Here is a 26,881-nt window from a genome sequence, read left to right as displayed (position 1 = left end):
CAGAAACACTCTTCCCCTCTCTGGTCCTTAGATTTTCCATCTGAAAACCAAGGGAGATTATGGTCCCGTCTGAAATTTCTCTTGCCTCCCAGGGAAAGATCTGACTCTGACACATTATTCAACACACGTCTATGTCGCGACCTTCTCCTGGCTGCAGAGTGCCTGAGGTCTTATGGAATCTACACTTAGTTATGGCTTCCTGAGTCCTTTTATTTGGGAAGGTAATTGTTGGATCCTCCTAGCCCAGAGGTAATTAGGCTCCCAGCCAGAGTGTGAGCAGCCCCATAGAAGAAAATTAGGGCCTCTGACCTATTCTGGTGCTGGTTGGGATTTCTCTGACCTGAAAGGCCGAAGACAAGAATTCCCAGTTCCTCTAGGCCTGTACCAGATTCTGACTAGAGTGTTTCAAGCCAGCTCGGCTCAGCCCCAGGACTCCCCTTCCTTCACTCCACCCTCTTTGGACTACCCGATGTTTGTTTCACAATTAGACAGCCTGCTAAGTGATGCAGGAAGTAGGCCCCCTGGGAAGGCAGATACAGCCCAGCAAAGCAGATAACTGAATGAAGCCTCTGGAAGCTTCTGGGGCCTGGACAGGGTCAAAGATAAGTGGAAATACCAGGCTTATCACTAAGCCTGAGTTCTTCCAGAGAAATCAACCCAGCCAACCAGCCCACCTCATTCCCAGGGCTCCATATAGTTGGGCAACATCTATCTCCAGGCAAAGTAAACACGACTTGGCCACTGTGGCCACAGGATGGGAACTCTGTGCCCTGTCCCAGCACTGTGCAGGCCTGGCACCAGAGGCCAGCAGCGGGCGTCAGATTACACCCAGATATTTGCGGTAAGAGTGGCGTCAAGCCATGGTGCTTTGAAGTTAGAGCCTGAGAAACAAGTGGTAAGGTCGCAGGACTAAAGGAGACAATGACAATTGTTCCCGAGGCTTAGGTCCTCTTGGACAAAGAAATGTAGTCAATAGAAAATTTTGATTGATGGGTATAGTCTGTGGATAGCCATCTTGGGCCTCCCTAGCTTCTACTAGGGTGTAAAGGACAGGCAATGTCAAGCAGTAACTAACCCTCCAGTGTGCGCTGGACTCTGGATTTCTGGGACTGATTTCCGTTTGCTTTCCTTTCTTAACTAAGCTTGGTTCCACAGACAGCGTGTGTGTCTTCCAAGCATGTCTACTGCTGCATGTGGAGGGCACAGAGAGGTGCAGGGCAGACTGACGGGAGAGTGCGGAAATATGTTCCCTGCCCGTACCCATAGCTGCCTTCCTGGGCTGACAGCTTCAGGGGGGAAGGTGGGGACGGCAGTCTTAATCTCTACATGTGCGAGACACTATGCAGGCGCTGGGCTGACTTTCCCGGTCCATCGCAAGCCTCCTGTGAGGAGGAGGGATGCCGCAGGCAGGCAGGTGAAGTCGTTCCCACGCTCGCAGCAGTTCCTACGGCACTACTCCCTGAGCATAGCAATACACCACATTGTTATGAACGCACAAAAAGGAGGGGTGCCTTGTGTTCTGTTTCTTAGACGTGTGCCTTGAGTTCTCCGTAATAGACCTCTTTGTCCCACAGACAACGACGGAAATTTTTCAGTTGTTTTTGTTTGATTGTCTTTTGTTGCTGTTTTGTTTTGTTTGGTTTTGGGTTTTCGAGACAGGGTTTCTCTGTAGCCCTAGCTATCCTAGAGCTTGCTTTGTAGACCAGGCTGGCCTCACGCTCATAGATACTCACCTGCCTCTGCCCCTGGAGTGCTGGGATTAAAGGTTTGGGCCACCACGCTTGACTCAGCTGTTTTCCCATACTTGCTTGCTGTTAGTTCCATCCCTGGACTTCCTTAGATAAATGGTCCTGGACCTTTCTCTTTCGGGCTTTCAAGCGCATCCTAATCTTGCCACATTTCTGTTTTTGCATACTAAAGTGCTTGCTTCCTTTGGGTTGTAGATATTCATCGTTAAATCAGTGATTGTACTTTAACATCCTTCTTTCTTGTAAGACGTTTTTGGGGTTTTTGTTTCTGTTTGTCATGCCTGTCAACCGTCAGGTTACCCGCTGAATACTTTCACTGTGTCAATCACTGATAAACCTTGTAAGGTTCTACATTTCCCTGGTAAACCATGAGATACACATATAATTATTTTTCTTATGTCACAGAACAAGCAAGAAGGGCAGACTCAGAAGTTAGGTAACCCTTGGTCACTGTTCTAGATAATAACTGGGAGGGAGAGAACCAGGAGTTAAATCTAATCATTCCGACTCTCAGGCCCCAAGCTCTTAACATTTCTCAGATATTTTAGGACTGGGAGTGTAGCTCAGAGGTACAATGCTTGCCTAGCATGTGAACATCACTCCACTCCCCCAACCCCTAACAACAACGAAACAAAAAACAGTGTGTGTGTGTGTGGGCGGGGAGAGACGGGTTGCTGGATTTTGAGACAAGGGTTCACAGTCTCATGTAGCTCTGGGTGCCTTCAAGCTTGAACTGTTGACCCTTCTGTTTCTACTTCCCAAGTGCTTGGATCACAGACATGGGCTACCACACTTAGCTAACTATTTTACAGACTGTTCTCTGCTCCCTTAGAATCATCCCTTTGGAGAATTCTTCATTCTCCTGCTTCAACATCGAGACTGGGTTGAAACTTTTTTCCCCTGCTTTGACTGGAGTTCAGCTTTAAAGCAGCTCCCCTGGGGAGGGCGCAGTGAAGAAAGGAAGCTAAAGTGTCCGTGTTTCTACATCTTTGCGAGCTATAGAAGTCTCTGGCAAGGGTGTGCTGTCGTCAAAGTTCTGAAGGGAAATGCTTTCCAACCTAGAAGTTTATGTCCAACCCAGCTGTTTTCTGGTGTCCGGTTGTTAAGATGAGAAGTCTGATGTCTGACTTCTCATTGTTGTGTTTGTGGTTCTTTGTGCAGTTTTGTTTTCTAATTTCCAGAAGCTTTTATTTATTTTTTAAATAAAAATTTATTCTATTTTAAAGTGTATGCGTGTGTGCGCATGAGTGTGTGTGTGTGTGTGTGTGTGTGTGTGTGTGTGTGTGTGATGCACATTGTAAGCTGGTTTCCATAGAGGCCAGGGGTGTTGGATCTTTCGGAGCTGGAGTTACAGGCTGCTGGGAGCTACTGGGCCTGGATGCTGGTTCTCTAGAAAGGCAGTGTGGACTCCTAGCTGCTGGGTCATCTCTGCCATAAAATTGCGCAGTGACTATAGTATTTGCTAAGTTTCTGACACCCCAGTTAATTAGATGTGACACTAGCTGGATATATACTTTAATATAGTTTTGCTTATTTTCTTAAAATGATTTTGATTTTATTTTATGTGTGTGGGTGTTTTGGCCTGCATGTAGTCTGTGTACTGCATGTGTGCCGGGTCCCCAAGGAGGCCCAAGGAAGACGTCAGGTCTTCTGGATCTGGAGTTGTGTGGGTGCTGGAAATCGAACACAGGTCTTCTGGAAGAGCAAACAGTGTTCTTTAACCACCAAGCCATCTCTCCAATCCTTCTCTTTGCTTCTTATGCATATTTCTTTATTTTTATGTTTTGCTTTTTTTAATTTTAAGTTACATTTGTCTGTTTCTTTTTTTCCTTTTTTAAAAAATATTTATTTATTTATTATGTGTACAATATTCTGTCTGTATGTATGCCTGCTGGCCAGAAGAGGGCTCTAAGACCTCATCACAGATGGTTGTGAGCCACCATGTGGTTGCTGGGAATTGAACTCAGGACCTTTGGAAGAGCAGGCAATGCTCTTAACCTCTGAGCCATCTCTCCAGCCTTGTCTGTTTCTTTTATATTGATTGGCTGATCTGTGTACCTTTACCCATAGATCCGTCTCACTTACCCTATGTCTTTATTTCACCCGTTTTTGTGACTATAAATTTTATGAATGGCAATCATTTTGAATTAGTCTGTTTCTCACATTCTCTATTTCCTCCTTGATTATATTTCTTTTCTCTTTAATCTCCTAATTTCTTTGGAGATTCAAAGCTTTCTTTGAATCCCTGATGATCCTTTTTGCCTCTGTATTTCGGAATGAGATTCAGTGGCTGAGGCTTTTGACTGCTCTTTTTTGTAGAACATCATCTGCCTATAATTCCTGCCTGGCTGCTGACCAATCAGCATTTTATTAAACCAATATAAGTGACAAATCTTCACAGTGTGTACTTCTCTGTGCAGAGACGTGGGGAACAGTTAGCCAAGCAGGAATCTCTTGGTGCTGCTGTCTACACTACTGGGGGTCAGCTTCCCAGGGTTCAGATCTGGTCTGATTTAATCTTACATTGTGGGCTGACAAATGTTAAGAAGTTAGTGCCAAAAAACCTTTTGTGGCCAATTTTAAGCATCTAAGAGGCATGAAAGGAGTGGTTCTTAGGTCAATCATACCTGAAGTCCATTCTGTTGGCATTGTGAATGATGTCTTAATATCTCAAAAATACCATTTACGTTCCTTTGTCAAAAGCTGTACTTCTATGGCACGTCAAAGGACAATAAACTTTCTAGAAACACAACTGTGAAGAGCAAATAGGGCTGCAGAAGGTTCATATACAATAGTTATAATCTGATTTGTCTTAATAATAGAAACCTGGAGTCAGATATTAGGGGCCAAAAGCTGAAAGATCAGAGAAGCAGAGCAGCCAGCTACTAGTTCTTACTGCTACAAATTCCTTACACCGAACGGGGTATCCTGTCTCTACAAGTCCTCAGACTGAAAGCCGTCTTTATGAAACCTCTGACTGAGGTTCCTGTCTCCTCCAGCCTTATATTCCTCTCTCCACCCAGCCATATCACTTCCTATCTCCACCTCCCCAGTGCTGGGATTAAAGGTGTGAGTCACCACTGCTTGGCTCTGTTTGTTTCTCTTTTAGACCAATTCAATCTCAAGTAGTCCAGGGTGGCCTTGAATTCTCAGAGATCCTTTTGCCTCTGTCCCTGAGTGCTGGGATTAAAGGTGTGTGCCACCACTGCCTGGCCTCTAAGGCTAACTATTATGGCCTGCTTCACACTCTGATGTCCAGGCAAGCTTTATTTGTGGAAGCACAAACAAAATATTTGGGCACAGGGCCAGAGAGGCAGCTCCGTGGTGAAGAGCACACACTGCTCCTGTAGAGGATCCGAGTTCAAGGCAGGTGATTCACAAGCAACTGTAACCCCAGCTCCAGGGAACCTGACACCTCTGGCCTCCACCAACATCTGAATCCAAGTGCACATATCTTCTTTCCTACAGATCTTATGTTAGGAAGAAAAAAAAGCTTATCAAGAACACAGTGATCAAGAGCAAATGTCTCCGCAGTATGTTAACAGACAACAGATGTGGAATTTACAGAAACAACCAAGAGAAAAACTAAGGTGGAAGTTAAGTACTGCTTGTAGACTTACAAGTCTTTGTTACGTTTCCAACACCAAGAGGCACAGCGAGGGGAACAATGTACGGGCCTGTGTGCTTGCCTTTGCTGAGGAACATATTCTTAGTACAGGTAGGAATTGTCTTCGTTAGGGTTTCTATTGCTGCCATGAAACACCATGACCAAAAAGCAAATTAGGGAGGAAAGGATTTGTTTAACTTATACTTTCATGATCGTTGTTCATCACTGAAGGAAGACAAGACAGGAACTCAAACAGGGCAGGAACCTGGAGGCAGGAGCCGATGCAGAGGCCATGGAGCAGTACTGCCTCCTGACTTGCTTCTTGTGGCTTGCTCAGCCTGCTTGGTTATAGAATCCAGGACAACCAGCCTAGAGAGGATGCCACCTACAGTGGAATGGGCCCTCCTCATCTATCACTAATTAAGAAAACGCCTTACAGCCAGATCTTCAGGAGGCATTTTCTCTGAAAATGACATTCCCTCCATTCAGATGACTCTAACTTGTGGTCAAGATGACATAAAACAAGCCAGCACAGGGAGTACACAAAACCTGGGGAAGATCAGCATCAGTAACAGTCTATTTCATACAATGTCATCGTTGTAAAGTGTTTCCTTAAGTTCTGTGCCGTAGACTGTTTAGGAGTACGTATATAAAAGAGCCAAAACAACTTACACAATTACATGAAGAATTATACAGAGGTCTTTTTTTAATATACGAAGCCAGCTTCTCCTATGGAGTGAGATTTAGAATTTTTCTCTCAGGACAATGGAGTTACAACACTGGCTAAAATTTAGATCTCTTACAGGCTTATGGGACGAGGTTAGTGATTACAAATAGACCATGGACAAGTGCATCTTGCATAAAAAAACAAATACTAACTTTGTCAGAGCAAGCACACACATATGTATGTGTATATTATATATGTATATATTATATACATTTATTATATATTATATATATATGTATATGTACATATACATACACACACACACACACACACACACACATATCAGGGTTTCAAACATCAAGATTTCCCAGGTGGAAGATTTATTTCCCTCAGATTCTGTTTAAGCTGACTAGGAAGGCAGCATTACTATCCATATGCTGTTGTGGGCTGCCTTGCACTTCTTCATGCTTAGTTTAGCCTGGCTCGAGGTCAAGGGGAAACAGGACCATATTCCGGCCTGATGTGCCCAGTGCTTAGGTTCACTGTGGCTACAGCTATTGCTTCTCCTTCATCTACATCTTAAATGAATCTGGACTGTGACCCAAGTCTGAAACAGAAGCGGTTTTTAACAAAACGTCAAATCCTGCCTTTTAGGTTAAATATAAAATGTTATTAGGGACAGAACAATGGACTATGGTTTAAAGTGTCCTAAGGTGGCTTAACTGTCTATTAGCTACAGACTGCCTTGTGATTTTCCCAGGTCTCCAACAAACACATGTTGCACAAGAACCCAAACTATATAAAAATAATTACACACACTTTAAGAGCCAAGAGACAGCAAAGTTCACTTCCTCAGCATCCTTATGATTCTGAACTGTTGATGACATAGTCAATGAATAACTAGAAAGAAAAACCAAGATTAAAGTGTGTTTTGGGCATCAATAGATGCCTACTTTGAATTCTTGAAAGACTGGATTACATCTAATTTTTAACTATTTTTAATTTTACATCTAATTTTACATTTAATTTTTTTCAGTATTTTTTAAGACCTTTACAAATATCAAAGTGTTAAAAATAGTAGAATATTTCTTTAATGATAACTAGTTGAACTTCTTAACTGATTAAAAGCTTCTATATTGCTTGGGAAAATGGAAACTTGCCAAATTGGCTTGTTACCTCAATTGGAATCTCCTAAATCATGCAATTAGCAAACAAGGTGAGATCTCAAGGCACAAGCACAGAAACTCCTCCACGCTGGTCAACAGGCTGACATCCTGAAATGGCATCTGTGAGGGAAGAGTGATCCGGCAGCAGACAAAGGGAAGCAAAGGGGAGGCATCCACAGATGTTGGCCTCTGCTCTGCTTTCCCTAGGCGACTTCGTACCCACACACACAGAAACTGGGCACTACAGTCAACGTCTCGTTACTGCAGGACCGTGCGGAGGAAAAGGAAACTGCAGCTGTTTCCTAGGCCTGCCCTCTGTTTCCTTGAGAAAGGAAAACTGATGAATTCAAGCTGTAGACTTTTAAGACAAAACAACGCGTGAAAGGTAGTGGAACCATGCTGATTTTTTAGGAATGTTTTTGTTCTCTAAAAATAGGCTCTCTTATTAAGTCCTCTTGTCTCTCCATGTCTCACTTACTTTCCTGTGGTAGTTGTAAGGCACCATGGCCAAAGCAACTTACAGAGGGGAGGGCTTATGTTGGGCTCATGGCCCTGGATCTATCTCCATCACAGTGGGGAAGCAAGGCACCAGCACCACAGCATGGAGGCAGGAAGAGCTGGGGGCTTGCATCTTGAAACAGAGAGATTGAACTGGAAATGGAGGGAATCTTTTAAAACCTCTAGGCCCATCCCCAGAGGCATACTTCCTCCAGCAAGGCCATACCTCCTAAACTTTTCCAAACAGGGCCCCCAACTGGAACTCAAACATTCAAATGTCAGAGTCCTCTGGGGGGATCTCATTCAAACCACCACACTCATCTAACAGTTCAGGAAGCAGAGTCACAGCAGGAGAGAGAAGACAGTATGACAATTTTTAACACTCAATGCTGCTTTCTCTTGTTTTGAGACAGGGTCTAGTAGGGCCCAGTGGGCCTGGAGCTGGTTGAGGCTAGGCATGATTTGGGAGTACTGACCCTTCACCCCTGGAATTATAGGTCTATGGGCCTCCACTGCCCCAGTTTGGGCAGTGCTGAGGATCAAACCCAGAGCCTCTAGTAGGCTAGGTGATCATCTGTCTACACCCTGAGATACACCCCAGCCAAGGTTAGGGTACGGACCGCTCAGCATAGTCTATTGCAGCGCCTAGGTCCCTAGCACACAAGTTTCAGGAAATAGGATTATTTGAACAAAGGGACAAATGGGAGAAATATTCATGTGAAGATGGAAAATAGGGTACTGATTCTCTGTATTACAATGAAAGAATGAATTTTTTATTAAAAAAAGAAAAAGCGAGCTTCAAAATGGATTTGATGTTGAAATTGTCATATATATATGTCATATAATTGTCATATATATATATACGTATGTATGCAAATATACCCCAAATTATCTTTTTTAATAAGAAATTCTTTTTTATTCTTTTAAAATTCATATTAGTGCTCTGGCTTCATGTATGTCTGCCTGTGCACCACATGCATGCTTGTGTCTACAGAGGCCAGAAGAAGGCATTGGATCCCCTGGAACTGGAGCTGCAGACAATTGTAGCCTCCATACAGGGGCTGGGAATTGAACTCAGGTCCTCTGGAAGATCAGTCAGTGCTCTTAACCACTGAGCTATCTCTCCAGCTCTGGGAACAATATTTCTAATAGCATTTTCATTATGTTGCATCTGTCAGAGTTACATAACATTACATGTATAATGAGAACATTCTGTCTACAAATATAAGCATAGAATTTAATAGTTCAATGGATGGAGACTAATTCTAATATATCTCTGTGAATTATGCTGGTTTTATCTTGATTATTTTACAGTGTAGATTTATACCAAATTGTTAACTAGACAGGAGATAGATTTTTACCAGACTTGGAGGCCATTAAGATAGCCATCTCCCATTTCCCGGGTAACACACAAGAAAATAACATAGAGAAGGAAAGAGGCCAGAGATGCTATGGTCTAAGGGAAAGCTACTTCCCCATTAAAGCCAAAGAATTTGAGTTCTATCTCTGATCCTGGGTAGGGATATAACCCTCCAGTCGGTCTAAAGTCCATAACATTCAAGGTTATTGTCCTTTTCCTGGTGTAACCCTTAGAGATCTTCACTGTCAAGTCTGCCCATTTTTCTTGCTATCTACCTTTACATCTCTTCTTTGAAAACAGATCCTGATCCTAAGTGTCTGGTTGGCACCCTGGACATTCTCTCTTTCTGAAGAGCCCCCTCCTCCATTTAGCTTCATATAGGTCTCTTATTGAGATCCGCCTTGCCCCTTTTGGGAACTCTGTCTCAGAAGGCTCCCTTTTAATCTCTTTTCTTTCTTCAGCTACCCAGGTGTTTAGCCTGTCCATTTCCCTGTTCTTAAACTCCAACAAAAAGATCCTCAAGAATCAGAGCCTTCTGGTTCAGTTCCCAGACGCCCCATTAATAGGTCTAAGTACTCACAAAAGGGAGGCCCAAGTCCTGGACTCCTAATTCTATAATCTTATTCACAGCAAATATATTCACTCTCAGCAGTTATCACAATAGTAAGATTAGCCATATATATATGCCTATATATATATATATATATATATATATATATGCAGAGTGGTGCATGCCCTTAGTCCAAGCACTCAGGAGGTAGAGGCAGATCTCTGTGAGTTTGGGATAAGTCACAGGTACATAGTGAGACCCTGACTCAATAAAATAAAATAAAATAGACCAAGGCACAGAAATCATGTAAAAGTATCTTTACATACAGGTTAATTCCCAAAAGATTACATTTCTCTAGTAAAAAACAGTTTAGATATTTTTTCTGACTATTCAATGAAGAAATATTTTAATAATTTAGTAACTTTAAATGTAAGCTACTAATGTCTTCTTATAATAAGACTTAATGAAATAGACCTTTAAAAAATTATACCCAGTAAGCTAATATAGATCCTCAAAATTATTATATGTAGAATTATATCTCCTGTACTTTTCACTGAAAAAGAGAAATTTTAAAAAATGTAAGTGTGTGCGTGTGTGTGTGTGCACGCACGCACGCACACATGAGCTCAGGTACTGTTTGAGCCATAAGGGGGCATTATATCCCCTGGAACTGGAGTTACAGGCAGTTGTCTGCCTGACATGGGGTCTGGGAACTGAATCTGGATCCTCACCAGAGTAGCAGGTGCTATTAACCCTGAAGCCATCTCTCCAGCCTCTGAAAAAAGGAAATTTAACAGGGACTTTTTACAAACATACATATTCAGCATTTATATCATAGCCTCTGTAGGTGGACTTTTCTGTCCCTTCTGCCAGCTCCCAAATCACAACATGGAGATTTCTTATTAATTATGAAAGCTCTGCCCATAGCTTAGACTTGTTACTAACTAGCTCTTACAACTTAAATTAGCCCATTTTTATTACCTTACTTTCTGCCTTGTGGCTCTATTACCTTTTCTATGTACTGCTTGTGCTGCCTCCTCTCCATCTGGTTGGTGACTTCCGCATCTCTGACCTTCTTCCCAGTGTCCTCTCTAACCCGAAAATCTTGCCTCGCTATTGGCCTTTCAGCTCTCTATTAAACCAGTCCAAGTGACAAATCTTCACAGTATACAAAAAGATTATTCCACAACAAGCCTCAATAAAAACCTTATACTTATCACTCATCTGTTTTCTTGAGGAAAGAACTTAGCAATAATCCAAGAGAAGTGATAGGAAGTCTTGCCGTGTAAAAAGCAGCTGATGTCTCCTGAAGTTGTAAGATGGAAAATGTCCTTGAAACAATATGACACTAGCGACTGCTAGCACCTTCCAGTCTTTCCTCTCCATCCAAAGCCAACATTCTGTGGGTGGCAGCCACCCCCAAATATGCCTTTTGATCCCTTCATAGTGTCTACGATTGTTACTAGATGGAGTCACAGCCTGTTACCCAACAAGGTAGGACCGATCATTCACCTGCCCTCAACAAGCCAATTAAAAGAACCAAATTAACAGCAGAAATCAGGAAAAGGAGATTTATTCAATGTGGCCATTTCGGGAAAGGGGACAAATACTTCCAGTCTGGGACATATGGGACAAATAGATCCAAACTCTACCTACCCAAGTCTGCCTTCAAGGTCCCGAGGTTTAAAATTAGGTAGAGGTCAGACCTATGCATATCTAAGCAGTCCTGGTTAAAAGAAGTCTCTGCACAGTTCTGATCCGTCACTATTTTGGTTCTACACTCTCTCGAGGTGATCTGAAAATGTAACATTCTCTCTCTGGGGAAGTTTCCTTCAGGCTGGCCCTGGGTTTAGCATTTCCCTTCTTTAGGCTTGTGGTTCTTGAGGGCACTCTGGTTAACACAGAATTAATGCAAAACCCAGCTCTCAACTCAGAAGAAGCAAGAGTTGGATTCCTTTAGAGCTAAGATAGAGATGACCCTAGTCCCAGGAGCATAACTGTAGGTCTTTCCAAATGCAGTGTTCCAACGTAAAAATAGTTTCATGGAGTTTTTATAGGAAGAGAACAAAGAAAGCCACAAGTCAAGGAACTTTCAAAATACATTGGATGGAAACATCGGAGAGGTAGTTACAGCAAGATGGCGGAACCTCAACAAGCCCCAGGTCTTTTTTTGATTATGTTCTTTGAAAAAAAATTAGATTTATTTACTTTATGTGTATGAATGCTTTGTCTGCATACACACACACACACACACACACACGCACACACACATGTATCACATGACTTGTGGCATCAGCAGATGTCAGAAGAGGCTATCAAATCCCCTGGAAGAGAAGTTACAAACAGTTGTCAGCCACCCTGGGAGTGCTGGCAACTAAGCTGCTGAGCCATCTCGAGCCATCTCGCCAACCCTGAGAACATTCTTAGCTCTTCCAGTGGTAGAGGGGAGGGTTCTGCTAAGTTAATGCGTTCCCAAGGTTTCTGTCTGTCAGGATGTTAGAGCTGACATAGGTGGGTCAGGACAGTTGTTTGGTAGGCTAACGATCACCCAAGATAACGGTAGCCCTGCAACTGCGACCTTCCACACTCTGCCCGACCCTGGAGTTTAAGGCAGTGAGCCTGTGCACACAGCTTCTTTTTGGTACCTGTGTAGTTCACACATCTGTCATTTCAATAGTCTGAGAGCCGAAGTGAGGAATGCAAGAGCTTCTGTAGGAAATCTTCATCCCTGCCAGTCGGATGCACTTCCATACCCGGTTTATGTAATGCTGGCAATTGAATCCAGGACTCTGAGCACACTAGGCAATGGTTCTCCCAGCTGAGCCACATCCCCACGCTGTGCATCTGTCTTTAATCTCATTAATAGGGTCGACCAAGCTCCTTTAGGGCTTGCTGAGCGCATTTCATCACCAACACTCAGGATTGCTTCCAGAGCGAGTCTGGATCCTCCCACGGTGAGGAACAGGCATCCTGGAGAGGACTGAGTACAGGGATTGTGACAAAGCATAGCAAGGACACCATTGAAAGGCCACCTATGGCTTAAAATAGCAAAATGGCTTGATGGTGCCTGTGGGTGCTAAATTTCCAGGACAGTTTATTAAAACTGCTTGTGTTCAGTAAAGGGAATCTGAGGTGGGGGGGGGCACTAAAGACCCCTTCCCTTGATGCCTCCCTGTCCGTGGCAAAACCTTCAGAGCCCGCGTGCCTGCTTGCCTTGGCATATTTACCTTTCTGAGCTCTGCTCTTTACCAAAGGGACTGGATGAAAGTTGTCCGGCTGCTCTGTGACACCCTTGGCACTCTGAGATGCAAATTCACCTTCGTGTTCCACCCCAGTGACGATCTGAATGTGTCCACTTCAGACATTGGTACTTCTGTAAGAATCCGATTCAAACTGAGAATTGAAGATAAAGTATTTGAAAAACCACAGAAACGCAGGCCTCATTGTCGTAAACACTATAGAAACGGGAAACTTAGACTTTGGTTGTCTGAGGTACTCCTTGTCACTGCTAGGAGCCAGAGGGTCACTGATAATTGTCCCCAGAGGGCCTTTTTAAGGAACAGGACCCGTGGGGTTGCACTTGGTGAGTAGTTTAGGTTGTTGTTTCTCAGATCTATTTTTAGGTACAAGTGGGGTCCAAGTGCATGTTTGGTAGGGGCAAGACCTGAAGACTCTCCCCACAGGTGGTCCAAATCCACACTTCATGTATCATCCAAGCAGGAAACAATGAAAAGCTAGTTTTAAGTTTGCAGAAACAGTAAAATTTTCGTGACGGTGAAAGGCAGAATTGGGGGAATCGCCTTGCAGTTTGCTCTGCCCTCTGCTGTGAATTAGGTGTGTGGATGGCTGTGGGCACCGTCTCTTCAGCGCCTGGAATTCTGAAAACTGCCTTGCACAGCCAGCTGACAGATATACTCTCTTAGGGATTTTTTTTTTGCTAATAATAAATCACAAGGAAATTTATTTTAAGACAGTTTGTGTGTGTGTGTGTGTGTGTGTGTGTGTGTGTATAATTTTATCATTTTAAAAAGACCAAAGTGAATTTGTATGATAATGAGAACACGTTTTCCTGTGTTTTATTTTTATTTTGTTTTGGTTTCTTGAGACAGGGTTTCTCTGTGTAGCCCTGGCTCTTCCGTAACTAGCTCTGTAGACCAGGCTGGCCTTGAACTCAGAGATTCACCTGTTCCCAAGTGCTGGGATTAAAGATGTGTGCTACCACTGTCTGGTTATTTTTATTTTTAGTTAAATTGCAATTAGATAATTTCTCCCTTTCTTTTCCTCCATCTAACCCCTCCTATGTCCCCCCACTCGAATTCATGTCTTTTTTTCTTTATTGCTATTATATGTATAAAAGCACATGAATTTATAACTACAACCTACTGAGTTTGTTTAGTGTTACTTGTGTATTATTTCAGGTCTGATCACTTGATATTGGATAACCAGTTAGTGGGTTCATCCCTGGGGAAGACTCATTCTCCTGTTCTTAGCTCTCCTTAGTTGCCTATAATTCTTCATCTAGAGGTGGGGTCCTGTGGATTCCCCCTTCCCAGTTTTCATGCTAAAAGATAAATTTTCTCCCAGCCTTTAATATCTACTGTATGAACCCTGGCCTTCTCCATGCAGATTCTTAAAATAACTGCCATCAGCAGCCTCTCAAAGGGGAATGTTAATTGTCACCATGATGCCAAAGAGGCCCCAAGAAGAGGGCCTGGGCTAAACTCAGCTTGTCACTCTCTGGCAGTGACTGAGTGGGAGATAGGCAAAGCAGACACACAGAAAACGTGGCCCTCTCAGCTCCCCAAACGCCCAGGCAGCAGGGCAGGCTGATGTTGCTGCAGAAAGGCTCTTACCAGAACAATGGCCTTCCAGACATGACCACCTAAATGAGAAGCGGGCCTGTGGCGCTTCCTTCCATTTCCTCGCCTTTCCCCTTACCTAGCCAGAATTGGGATGTCAGGAGTTCCAGAGGAGGATCCCGAGGGTCTGGACCCCCTGGGGCTGCCAGCCTTGGCCAGAGCTCTCTTAGCCAACATGGACAGCAAACTTGCGGTGCTGAGTGAGAAGGTTGACAGACTCCTTCATTTCCAAGAAGATGTCACAGAGAAGCTGCAGTGTGTGTGCCGGGGCATGGACCAGCTGGAACAAGGTCTGCATCGGCTGGAGGCCTCCCGCGAGTTGAGTCTGGCAGCGCCCGACGGCCCTCTTCCAGCCACTGCTCAGGCCGCGTGGCCTGAGGTCCTGGAGCTGGTGAGGGCTGTGCGGCAGGAGGGTGCCCAACATGGTGCCAGGCTCGAAGCCCTCTTCAAGATGGTGGTGGCTTTGGACAGGGCTATTACTTTGGTAGGAGCCACATTCCAGAACTCAAAGGTGGATGATTTAAGCACGCAAGGGAATGTGCCCTGCAGGAAAGGCAGCCTGGCCGCTGGCTCCGAGGAGGTTGGTTCTGGATTCCCTGCCCTGGCTGGAGGGTGTTCCGGGACCCCGGTGGGAAGACCTGCCTGGAAATTATTCTTAGAAGAGCTGGGGACATTGTTTCCTTATCATGTATTCTGTGTCCCGTTGATGGGAAATGAAAGACGGAAACTTAGGGAGTATAGATGTATTTCCATATAGTTCAATGATCCCGGCTCTAAGAAAAGATGAGATAGTGGGCCCGTCAGAATGTAGGTCCTTGGGCAACTCATGCTACCCAGATGTGAAGGACAAACTAGATGTGAGGAAAAGGAGGGTGCTTAACAACCCTGGGACTTATCTCTTGCCCCTTCCTGTCCCTTTATATCTGGAGTAAGAAACATGGTCAGTTTATCCCACAGCCCTTACTCAACAACCAAACCCTCATTGTCCCCTACACTGTGTTTTGTCCCAGAGATGGCAAAGTGTAAAGCTGCCTGTGGGAATGAGTGTTGACAGTGACTAGCAAGGGACAGCAGGCAGAGGTATGACCCCCTCCCCCCCCCGGGTGAAAGATGGCATTTCTGGGAGTGGCTGTTCCCAAGGGTTGTATAATCATACCTGCTGGCTATTAGAAGCCTGTCCACTGGGCACACGTGTGTGTGTGTGTGTCTGTGTGTGTCTTTGTGTGTCCGTGTGTGTGTCTCTGTGTGTGTGTGTCTGTGTGTCTCTGTGTCTGTGTGTGTCTCTGTGTGTCTGTGTCTGTCTGTGTCTGTGTGTGTGTGTGTGTCTGTCTCTGTGTGTCTGTGTCTGTCTGTGTCTGTGTGTCTGTGTGTGTCTGTGTGTCTCTGTGTGTGTGTGTCTGTGACTGTGTGTGCGTGCGTCTGTGTGTGTGTCTGTGTCTCTGTGTGTGTGTGTGTGTGTCTGTGTGTCTCTGTGTGTGTGTGTCTGTGACTGTGTGTGCGTGCGTCTGTGTGTGTGTCTGTGTCTCTGTGTGTGTGTGTCTGTGTGTCTCTGTGTGTGCATGTGTGTGTGTGTGTCTGTGTGTCTCTATGTGTGTGTCTGTGTGTGTGTCTGTCTCTGTGTGTCTGTGTGTCTGTGTGTGTGTGTGTCTCTATGTATGTGTCTGTGTGTCTGTGTGTGTGTGCATGCGCGTGTGTGTAGGGAACCCCTTGTTTGAGAACAGTTGAAGATCAGCCACTTAGCAACACCAGATAGCCTGGAGCCGCCATTTAAGATTCTGTGATTATCACTTCCCCTGGCACAGAGTGGATCGGTGCGAATGAGGCTTGTTCTTGAAGAGGACCCTTTCCTGTACAGTCCCGCAGGTCCCAAGCCACCCAGCTGTCCCTCTTCTCCCTGTCTGAAGCTCCTCCCTCCTGGAGCACACATCTCCCCTCTCCCTCAGCTCGCCCATCCCTGCTATGCAGCCCTGGAAATGCTGGCCTGCAGAGAAAATGGGGCACAAGCAGTGGCTCTGGCCACTGGTAACCAGCCTAGATTTTGTGAAAGAAAAAGAATCTAATTACACTACTAAAATCAATTGAATTAATGGCCTTAGAAAGGAAAACTAAAACGCTTTTAATCTGATAGTTTAACACGGTAAAAGAAAACACTTTTGAGATAGGTGGCCCTAGATTTAATCCCTAACATTAAAGAGAGGGAGAGAAAGGGAGGGGGGGTGTGTGGAGAAACCAACCAAGCATAAATCCAAGAAAAACTCACATGAAAAGCATCGCCTTCTGATTCCACCACTGGGTCCTCAGGAGACTCCAGGTTCCTGTGAGCTGTCCAGGTAAAGGTTTTGCAACTAAAAGCATATATGTGCAAAGCCTAATTAGCCTTCATAAAGTTCATTTAAGGCAAGGTGTGGCAGCACACGTCTGCAGGAGGACCAGGGTCAATCTGGGCTATGTGTGGCTTTGTCTAAAACAATTAGAAGTCATTCTGGAGGTTGTGGGCGGGGGGGTCATTATGTCTTCAGTGAAGAGCTTTCTTCTTAGTTTTCCTGAGTGTGGGGAGTGAATTCCACCCTCTTCTGGGGGATGTTTCTGCTACAAGATAATAGCTATTTACATAGCACATCACATTAAAAACTATCCTATGCAATGGATAACGTACAGACGATTTAAAGTCAACAGGGAACTAATCTGGAATGAGTGGTGGTGTTTAAAGAGGTCTCTTACTCAGCATGCCCGAGGCTCACATTTCAAACCTAGCACTACAATAAGCAAACAAGTAGAGTTCAGCATTTATGTCTAAAAGACGTGGACTACCTCAGAAAAAATTGTATTGCTGTTAGTGTGTCCTCAAAGTAAACACTTCTGCTATTATTTGAAGTTAGTATTCAAGCATCCCGAGCGTCTTAAACTTCTTAGTTTCCTTATTGAATCAGGACCAAATGAAGCAGTTGGTGATGACTTATAAAGTTAATCCTTCTTCTGAATTCCTAGAAAGTTGTCTTTTTATTCAGGAAAACCGCAGACATAACCGAGAGCGGAGAGAATGTGCCCTAAAGCTTTGATAGCGTTTACTGAAGGGTGGACCATCATTTAAAACCATTTGCATTTTCAGTGAATGACCTGTTCACAAATTTTCCTCCTGTTCCTTATGTTGTTTTCTACCCTTTCCTGTTTATTCATAAGGGCTCTTTATAGAATAACAGAACTAACTGGCATCTGTGCTGTAAATATAGAGGTGCCGTGGGACAGCGGAGGGCAGGGACTGTCTCTTCATCCCTGCAGCTGTACCTGTCTGCGAGGCCCCACTGCAGCTCCCTCTGCTCTTTGTGCTTGATTTGTGCATCTTTGACTGTCTGCTGGTTTGGGTTCTGTCTTCTCATTAGATTGCCAGTTGTTAACTGGATCATGGCATGCTTCTGCTTGTCAGGGATGAACTTGCAGCTCAGAGAACCCTTCGAACAAGGTCTGTGACAAATTTCTCATGCTGAAATCTAGACTCCAGAGACTTCTGGAGACCCTCCATTTGTTTCTTAAGAGAATAGGGGTGTAGTAATCATATGTAGAACTGAATTACATCCTAACACTGGCTGTTAAATTTGAAAATTAATCCAGGACTCGGTCAAAGTCCTCCTTGATTACTTTATTATATTTTGGTGGTAATGCTGGGGATTGAACTCAGGGCCTCACATATACAAGATGGGTCTCCTGCCATTTAATTACTTCCCCAGACACCACCCACACCTGCTTCATTGTCTAAAGTACCCACTGAACTCTGTAACGATGAATTAGATTATCACTAGAAGCCAGCTGCCCTCAGCTTCAGTCCAACACAGTCGAGCTGTTCAGGACATCAACCCTTATGAGCAGGTGGACACAGGAGCCTTCCTATATTGAAGAAAATGAGGGGAAGGAAGGACTGTTCGCATCAACAGGGACTGCCTCAGGACAGTCTGTGCAAGTCAGTTTCTACTGATGAGGAGGTCTGTGGCAATGCCTCTGATTTCCTAAACAGAAGTGGCAGAGAAGATTCTGCAGAGGAAGGAAGAGGGGTACTGTCTGCTGCAAGGTGTGGGCCACACTGATGATGTGAGGATCATAGCAACAACTAGTATTGTGTGTGTGTGTGTGTGTGTGTGTGTGTGTGCGTGCGTGCGCATGTGTGTGTGTGTGTGTCCTTTGGGCATTGGGCTGTGTGCTCTCATGAATTGTGTCCTTACTATTGAAAGAGGAAACCTGGGCTGACTTCTCAAAAACCAAGTTTAACCCCTAGACCTACTATAACAGAGAGAGAGAACTGACTTCCATAAGTTGTCCTTTGACCTCCACATGTCACCTTGGCACATGCACAGGTACATACACCAAAAGGAAGACAGAAAGAGAAAGAAGGAAGGAAAAGAAAGATGGAGCCCTTTAGTGTCCTGGGGCTTGCAAGAAACTCCCTACAAAGTCTGAAGACCAATGGGGATCAGTTCCTGTAAACTGTTATGTGTGATCTCCAAGGGTAGGGTTCATGCTTGTCCTCCCTCTCACATACACACCTATACGCATACTGAATAAATGAATGAATGAATGCAATATTTGATGTTCTGGGGCCACAAAGAAGTGAGAAGGGAACAGGGCTGAAAAAGGTGACTGGAGCAAAGAAAAGCTGGCAAAGGGGTTGGGGGAGCAGAGGACTTTGGGAACTGCTCTGGCTGATGAACAAAGGACTTAGGTCAGGAATGGAAAATCAAATTCTACCCACCCTAAGTCAGATCAACATTCAAGCTGCTATAGTTCTGATTGAGACTGGGATTCCGAAGTCAAACCATGCTGACGGGATGGGGTACCACAGTGAGTGTCTAACCTCAGCCTGGGTGGGGTCTGGCTGGGGGACCCCGTGTCACCCTTTCTAGTGTAGCAGTGTGGCAGGAGCCTGGCCTCTCAGGTCAAAGTTGTTGCTTTTAATTCTGCCTTCAGCACTGGCCGACTCATCTGCTTCTGTGTTTTTCACTTTCTCTCTGTAAACCAGGAATTATCCCATTAGTAAATGTTATCTCAAAGAGTGGGCAGGACGAGGGGGAACTAATCTGTGAAATGTTTGGAAAAGCGTGTCCAGCAAACAAAAGTTACTTAACAGCTATGGCTATTTTGAAACAGAGTGGTGAGTGTCCGGTGTTGAGGAGCCCTCTAAGGATGCTGAGCATAAGGATGCTGAGCGCTGGTCCAGAGGGATTCTCTGCAGCTCTTCTTTAAACGTAAAAGGTCTGCTAGAGACCAGGGCCTGACAGACATGCTCAGAGCCCTACACTGGACCTGGCCACTCTGTGACAGTCAGAAAACTCTCCAGAAAAGGTTGCATCCCTTGTTGGGGTTTTCAACCTTTGATGGTAAGGTCCCAACTGTGGCTCCTGGTGTTAAGTCATAGCAATAGCTGCGGTTAACATGTCCCTGATCCCCTGTGCACCAGGGAATGTAACTCACCAGCTAAGCGGCCTCTCTCTGGCCCCAGTCACAGAGTTCCTTAATGGGGAGCCCAGAGATCCAAACAGCTGAAGACACATGTTGTCTGCAGCATTGAAAAGATTTTAATTGATTTCCAACACTGGAAACTGAAATCTTTGAATTAAAATGCTAGGGATCCTTTGGGGGTAGCAGAATTGTTCTGCATTTTGTACATTTGTTGAGCTAGTGTGGTGCACACCTTTAGGCTCAGGACTCAGGAGGCAGAAGCAGGTGGATTTTTGTGAGTCTGGCCTTTATTGGGAGTTCTAGACTCTCAGGGCTACATAGTGAGACAGTCTCACAAAAAGTTTATAGTTTGTATGTGTAATTTATTGTATACAAATGATGCTTTAATAAATCACTTTTTATTTAATTTTGAGTTTTAATAAGTCTCATTTAAGCAAAAATCTAAGTCCAGTTTCTCTTGAACAACAAAGATCTGGCATCTCTAGGCCCAAATGATAGAGCGCAGCTGGAGGCGGTTCCTCAGCTCCCAGACTGCTGTGACCACTGGTTGTGTTGCTCTGTCCGCTGAGCATGGGTTTGACTTTGGAATCCAGTCCCATCCAGGACCACTGCAGTGTAGATAGCAGAGCTGAGCTGATGGTGATTTAGGATTGAGGTTTCTTTTCCTTCCCCATTCTTGACTTCAGACCCCGGTCTTTTTAGAACCTCCTCTCGGGGAGCCAGCCCCCTAGCCATTCAGTGAAGCCCTGGAAAGAACATGGGCTCTAGCTTTGAAGCTAGGCGCATGCGGCCTCAATGTCCAGCCATATTGCTGTGGGTCATAGTAAATAAACTAACAACATGTGAGCAAGTGGCAGGTGGCCTGTGGATGTTTGAATGATGGTGTTTTTATGGTGGTTATTTTAGAACAAGGAGCCAGCAGAAGCTACAGGAGTCAAGCAGAAGCTGAGGACCCAAGGTGAGCAAGCTGACCCCCTAGGAGGCTGTGGGTAGGTGAGGGGGTCCACAGGTGAGCAAGCTGACCCCCTAGGAGGCTGTGGGTAGGTGAGGGGGTCCACAGGTGAGCAAGCTGACCCCCTAGGAGGCTGTGGGTAGGTGAGGGGGTCCACCTGCCTGTTTCTGCCGCACGCATAATGGTTCAGAATAAAGTACCAGGTACGTCGCCCATGCCATGGTTGTTCTTGTTTTGTTTGGACTTTTGAGACAGGGTCTCGTGCACCCCAGACTGATCTCAAACTCCACCACATAGCTGAGGATGACCTTGAACTTCTGGTCCTTCTGCCTCCATTTCCAGAGTGCTGGAATTAAGACTTTGGCTGGATTGCTTTTATAAAAGTTAATTCTCTTTTAAAACTTTACGTCCCTGGCGTGGTGGTGCACACCTTTAATCCTGGCACACAGAAGGCAGAAGTGGGCAGATCTCTGTGAGTTTTAGGGCAGCCAAAGCTAACCCTGTCTCAAGAAACAAAATTCTTTTTTAAATAGTATTTTTAGGGTTCTACAGTCAGATTGACAAAATAAGGTATACTAAGAGAAGTCTACCTTTGTCCTTCCTCCTTAAAACCTTTATTTATGACCATTTAAAAAATCCTTATCTTTCCAGTGAGGTTCAGTTTATGCAAACCACTTATAAGTAGCCATAGGTTTACACACATGTGCACACTCACAAATATCCTCCCTTCTCTCAACGCGTGTTGGTGTTTTGTCTGTATATATCTGTGCACCACCTGTGTGCGTCTAGTCTATGGAGGCCAGAGAGGGCATCAGATCCTCTAGAACTGGATTCCAGACACTTGTGAGCTACATTGTAGGTGCTGAGGATCAAACCTGGATTCTCTTGAAGAGTAGGTAGTGCTCTTACCTACTGAACCATCTCTTAAGTCCCTTTTTTCTTATGTTAAGAGTGGCTGTACAACACTTCCTTGGGTGGATGTTCTAACCTACAGACACATCTCTCATGACAATATGGGTTACGTCCAGTTTTTGGCTTTTATAGATGTGGTATGTGGGATGACACATATGTGTTTGCTTTTTTTCCTTGTGATCCATGTCCCTTAGAGTATGTTTCCCCCTTTCCGTTGTCTTGTAGAGAGCCAGAAGGAGGACACAGCAGTGGGGGCAGTGGAGAGGCTGCCTCTCATCATCAGTACTTCACTTAAGGGAGCTGACTTCACCCAGGCAGGAGCTTCACTAAGGCAGGGAACTGAAGTTCTTGGCCTAGGCCAAGTGCCCCCATCCACAGAAGCGGAACCCAGGCTTCTGGGGACGTCTGGTGAGAATACTGGGACTACTGTGGAATTGTCTGTAGCACTCGACAGAATCAGCGAGGTCCTCACCAATCTCAAGATGTCGCAAAGTACAGGACAAGGAACCTCGTCCAGCAAACCTGACTGTTGGCTCTCAGAAGAGAGCATGAGACTGAATTCAGGGCTTAGCCCTCCGCCTGTAGAGTCACTAACTCCAGCCAGTGAAGTCCACAGTGGTGAGGCATTTTCCAGGTAAGGGGTGTTCTTCTGTGCTGGGCAATGGGCGCAAACAGCTGCGTCCTTTATGTGTGGCATGGCCAATGGGCCAGTCACACATGCTGGTGACCACTGTATACATAGAGCCGCACTAGATTCACAGGGGAAGATCTTATGTTTGGGATCCTGGGGGTACTGGTATCTACCTGGCCATGAGAATTACCTGGGAATAGGGAGTAGGAATTAAAAAGAAACATCCATGCCCAGAAATCTTGATTCCTTTGGTCTGGAGTGATTCTCAGGTACCATTCTTGGATTTTTGTTTTTCATTCTAGTGGAGAGTAGGGTTGAGAATGACTAACTTTTTAATAAGTAATTACTTCAGCGAACAGGCTTCACAGCACACTTCACCATGTTCCAAGCACTGGCCTGGCCTTCTGAGGCATCAGCTCATTTTATTCTCCCAGAGTTCCCAGTGTGGGGAAGTGGTCCTGTTATCTTACTGATGATGACATGGGGACTGAGCACCACCATCCCACAAAACCACCAAATTCACGTACTTAATCGCACGCCTGCTTCTTTGGGGCAACATTTAAGTCCTAAACAATATGGCGAGGAGAAAAGGGTGGGGCAGGTAGAGGCATTCTAGAGGCATTGGGGAGGTTTGTGTCAGAGGTCCTGGAGAGGCAGTAAAGCCTGGGACAGGAACTGTGCTTGGCAGAAACGGTAGAAGAGAGAACTGGCTGGTTGCATTCTGTCTGTATTCAGTGCCGTTGGTACAGCACCGCTGTGCCTGCACAGCCTGCAAGGGCCCTGGCCTTCTAGACCTCTCTCAGATGCCCTCATACCTGATGTCCTCTCCACCTGCCCCACGTCTACCACGGAGACAACAAGACCCAGCACTGGGAGTGTAGTAAGGAGGAGCAGGCTGTGTCCCACCCGGCTCCCGGCTGGCTAGCTTATACCCCAAATAACAACATACAAATTGTTTTCATTTAAACACTGCCTAGCTCATTAGTTCTAACCTCTTATTGGCTAACTTTCACATCTTGATTAACCCATTTTCATTAATATGTATCGGCTTACCGGCATGAGTCTTGGGCAGCATCCATCTTGGGCAGGAGAAGCATGGCATCTGCCACACTTCCCTACTTCCCAGCATTCTGTTCTGTGTACTCTGCCCACCTAAGGGCTACTCTATTAAAAGCAATTGGTTATTCAACCAATGAAAGCAACACATAGAAAGAAGACCCTCCTACACCACGGGAGATTACCTAGCTTCTTTTTGCTGTGGCGATTGGTTCTAGAAGGAAATAGGACCCCATCCTACCCCACCTCCCTCTGTCCCAGGGGCCTTGGCAGGCTGGAAAGAGGGATTCCTGGTAGCTGTGCCTGGAAAACCTCTGAATGTAGCAATTGCAGGAATGAACTTCCTGTGACATGTTAGGGATCCCCAAAAACCTCTCACTGAGAAGCATGTGCCACCCCAGTCACAGCCCTGAGCTGAATTTCAGACACGCCAGATCCGAAGCAGGTCTCAGGAAGTGGAGAGGCCACCACCTGCCCTTCCTTCCCTAGAATGTGTTTAATTTTTTTTATTTTTATTTTCGATACAAGGTTTCTCTGTAGTTTTAGTGACTGTCCTGGAACTAGCACTTGTAGACCAGGCTGGCCTTGAACTCACAGAGATCCACATGCCTTTGCCTCCTGAGTGCTGGGATTAACGGCATGTGCCACCACTGCCTGGCTAGAATGTGTTTTTTGAGGAAAGCATATCAAAAATTAAGTGTCAGTTCTGACCAGAAGGGGCTGCTTGTCTAGGTATCCTGAGACCATACCTGAACTTGGCAGCCGGAGTTGTTGGCGGTGCCTGTGGTTGGTGTGCTATGCAGTAGGTAAGGAAGCATTGGACACCAAACATGACATAGAGCTGCGTGACACTGGGGTCACCTCCTACCCCACTGGAAGAGAAGACCAGAGAGGGCTGAAGCGGCCAATGGCTTTTTCCTCGGCCTACCTGGATTCTCCCCCAGCAATTGGTTTGTCAAGCTTTTTGGGCCCCTTGGTCTGAGACAGGCTCAGGTGCTTAGCGTGGCTCCCACCTTGCATGCCACTGTCATCATGGCCAGCTGTCTCGTCCCCACACTCTTGCCCTGGGCTCAACTGTAGACAGGCTGCCAGGTCTCTCGACTGCACCACTTGGGATCGGCGTCCATTATCAAAGGCCTAAAGGTCAGAGCAGCCTGGACTTTCAACTGCTGGAAAAAAACCCTTGTATTTTCCTTTATTCTTTTTATTATGATAAAGGACATGTAACATAGAATGTACTCTCCTAGTCTAAGTGTGTGTGTGCATGCACGTGTGTGTGTGCATACGTGCGTGTACGTGCGTGTGTGTGTGCGTGTGTGTAGCTGTGTAAGGGCCCTGTGTATGCTAGATGAGGGCCCACATTAACCATTTTTTATTTCTTCTTAAAAAATCTAAAAAAATCCATATTTGTGTTTATTTTTGTAAACATTTTAAAACAAAGATGTATTTCTTTATCTATTTGTTTATATCTTCAGAGACATTTGAGCTTCAAACTTGGAGACTAATTTTCCAAAAGAGAATAAATGAAGAACTAGAATGTTGTTAATCTTTACTTAACTCTTAGCTCATGATTTTATATCATGTATACTACAAACTCAAATTTTTACCTTCCATAGCACATTAAAGATTATTAGTGAGGGGAGAATCATGTAACCATATTTTAATTAAATAAAAATAAGGCAACCAGGCCTTGTGCTGTACAAATGATGGCTAGAAAATACAGTTTAGTATTCTTGTTATCACAAATACTATAATATGAATGATACTGAGGAAATTTTGTCATTTGTATTTGTAAGTCTCCTAAGTATTTGTTTTATTTTTTTACTAGCACTTTTAAGATCTCAACAAGCCATCATAAGGTATATATACACAGGGCCTAGATCAACCCATACAAGCTCCCTGATTGTCCCTTCATTCTCTACGAGTCCCTAGGGACCCTGGTTAGATTCTGTGAGCCATGTTGTTGTGGTGTCCTTGACTGCTCTGGCTTCTACAACCTTTCCTCCCCCTCTTCTGTGGGATTCCCTTAGCTTTGCTGAATGTTTGGCTGTGGGTCTCTGCATCTCAACTATCTTTTTCTAGTTTAGAGCCCAGGCCCCTCTATCTAGGGAAAGTGTTGCCTATGGTAGGCTAGGCCCTCCTGCATCAATTAGCAATTAAGAAAATGCTTCATAGACATGGCCACAGGCCAGACCAATCGGGCCAATTCTTCCATTGGAGTTTCCTGTTTCCAGGTGACTCTAAATTTGTGTCAAGTTGACAGCTGAAGCTATGACACTAAGCAATGCTCTACTGCTGAGTTGCATTCCTGGAACGTCCTTGTTTTGAACCTCAGGGTCTTATTTCTCTCTGCCCAGGATCTCTATCCACGTACAAGAGATGGTTACACCTGGGGCGCTGCTTGAGACCCAAAGGGTCAGTTCCACGGCCTCTGCAGAAACTCTAGCAGTTACCCAGCCTCATGAGCAGGACCCACATCCCGAAGGCCCTGGAACTGCACTGGAAGACCAGATCCCTAAAGGAGCTAGTCCATTTCTACCACCGCTAAAGAGGAGTAGCAGCCATGGAGGAGCAAGTACGGAGGAGGAGGCGGGGCCTGGGGCTCAGCCTCTCACAGGACCAAGCTTGGCCACAAGGGGCTGGGGAGATGAGACTGTTGGGACCACGGACCTGCTGCAAGAAAAAGATCCAGGAGCAGGAAAGCCTGAGCCTGGGAAGGACCCTGCAGCCAAAGGCTCAGGGGGAACTGAGGTCGGAAGTAAGGTGTCTACAGCTGCGGAGACTGCCATCATGGTTCTGGGTAAGTGAGGCTGTGATCCAGCTCATCACGGCCTTGAGGTGAGTGCCTGGGAGCCTTCCTTCACCTTCCATAGATTATGTGGTTCTGAGGAAGCCTAAGTCTCTGGATAGTTAAGTCCTGGTACTAGAGTCCAAGAAACAGAAATGTCGAAGAATTAAACTTGGGTCTTTGATGGTTGGGAAGTGGGAACCTCTGTGGCCCAACTGGGTAGGCGTCTCAAAGCAGCTCCCCTACTTGAGGGTTCTACATCTGGCATCGTTTGAAAAAGAGGACAGGCGAGCATGCAGAAGGCAGGAGGGCTAGGGATGGAGTCAGTTGCTAGAGTGTTTGCCTATCTGGAGCTATGGCTTTGATTCCCAACATTGTAGGAAACCAAATGTGGTGTTGCGCATCTCTAATCCAATCTTGTGGGAGATGGAGGCACGATATATTCATTGCTACATGATGAGTTTGAGGTCAACCTAGATTATATGCTCATCCCTCAGAGATGGGGTGGAGAAGAAAAATGAAGAAAAGACACTGACTTATATGTGTCAGGCACAGTGAGCCATTCCCACTGCCATTTGCAATAGCGAGGAAGTGTTGAGAATGACCCACTTGTCAACCCAGATGGGTATCAAGCATCAG

General features: G+C 45.2%; 1 protein-coding gene across 2 annotated transcripts in view; it reads left to right on the top strand.

The window, feature by feature from the left end:
* The first annotated feature begins 683 nt into the window (after window positions 1-683).
* Mylk3 (myosin light chain kinase 3) overlaps window positions 684-26,881 on the top strand; it is a 51,188-nt gene continuing 24,990 nt past the window's right edge. Inside the window, exons 1-4 of one of the 2 annotated variants that reach the window (XM_048434652.3) lie at window positions 684-841; window positions 20,810-20,861; window positions 21,993-22,401; window positions 25,812-26,254. In XM_048434652.3, coding sequence (XP_048290609.3) covers window positions 755-841; window positions 20,810-20,861; window positions 21,993-22,401; window positions 25,812-26,254 — 991 coding nt within the window. In that variant the 5' untranslated portion in view covers window positions 684-754. Of the gene's footprint in view, window positions 842-14,325; window positions 15,036-20,809; window positions 20,862-21,992; window positions 22,402-25,811; window positions 26,255-26,881 lie in introns of those variants that run through there. The other variant, XM_048434651.3, reaches the window with a different exon arrangement.

Source organism: Myodes glareolus, chromosome 22 (assembly GCF_982192425.1).
Source record: "Myodes glareolus chromosome 22, mMyoGla1.1, whole genome shotgun sequence".
Taxonomy (NCBI): domain Eukaryota; kingdom Metazoa; phylum Chordata; class Mammalia; order Rodentia; family Cricetidae; genus Myodes; species Myodes glareolus.
The sequence above is the reverse complement of the archived record's forward strand: the minus strand, read 5'-3'. Positions and strand labels throughout refer to the sequence as shown.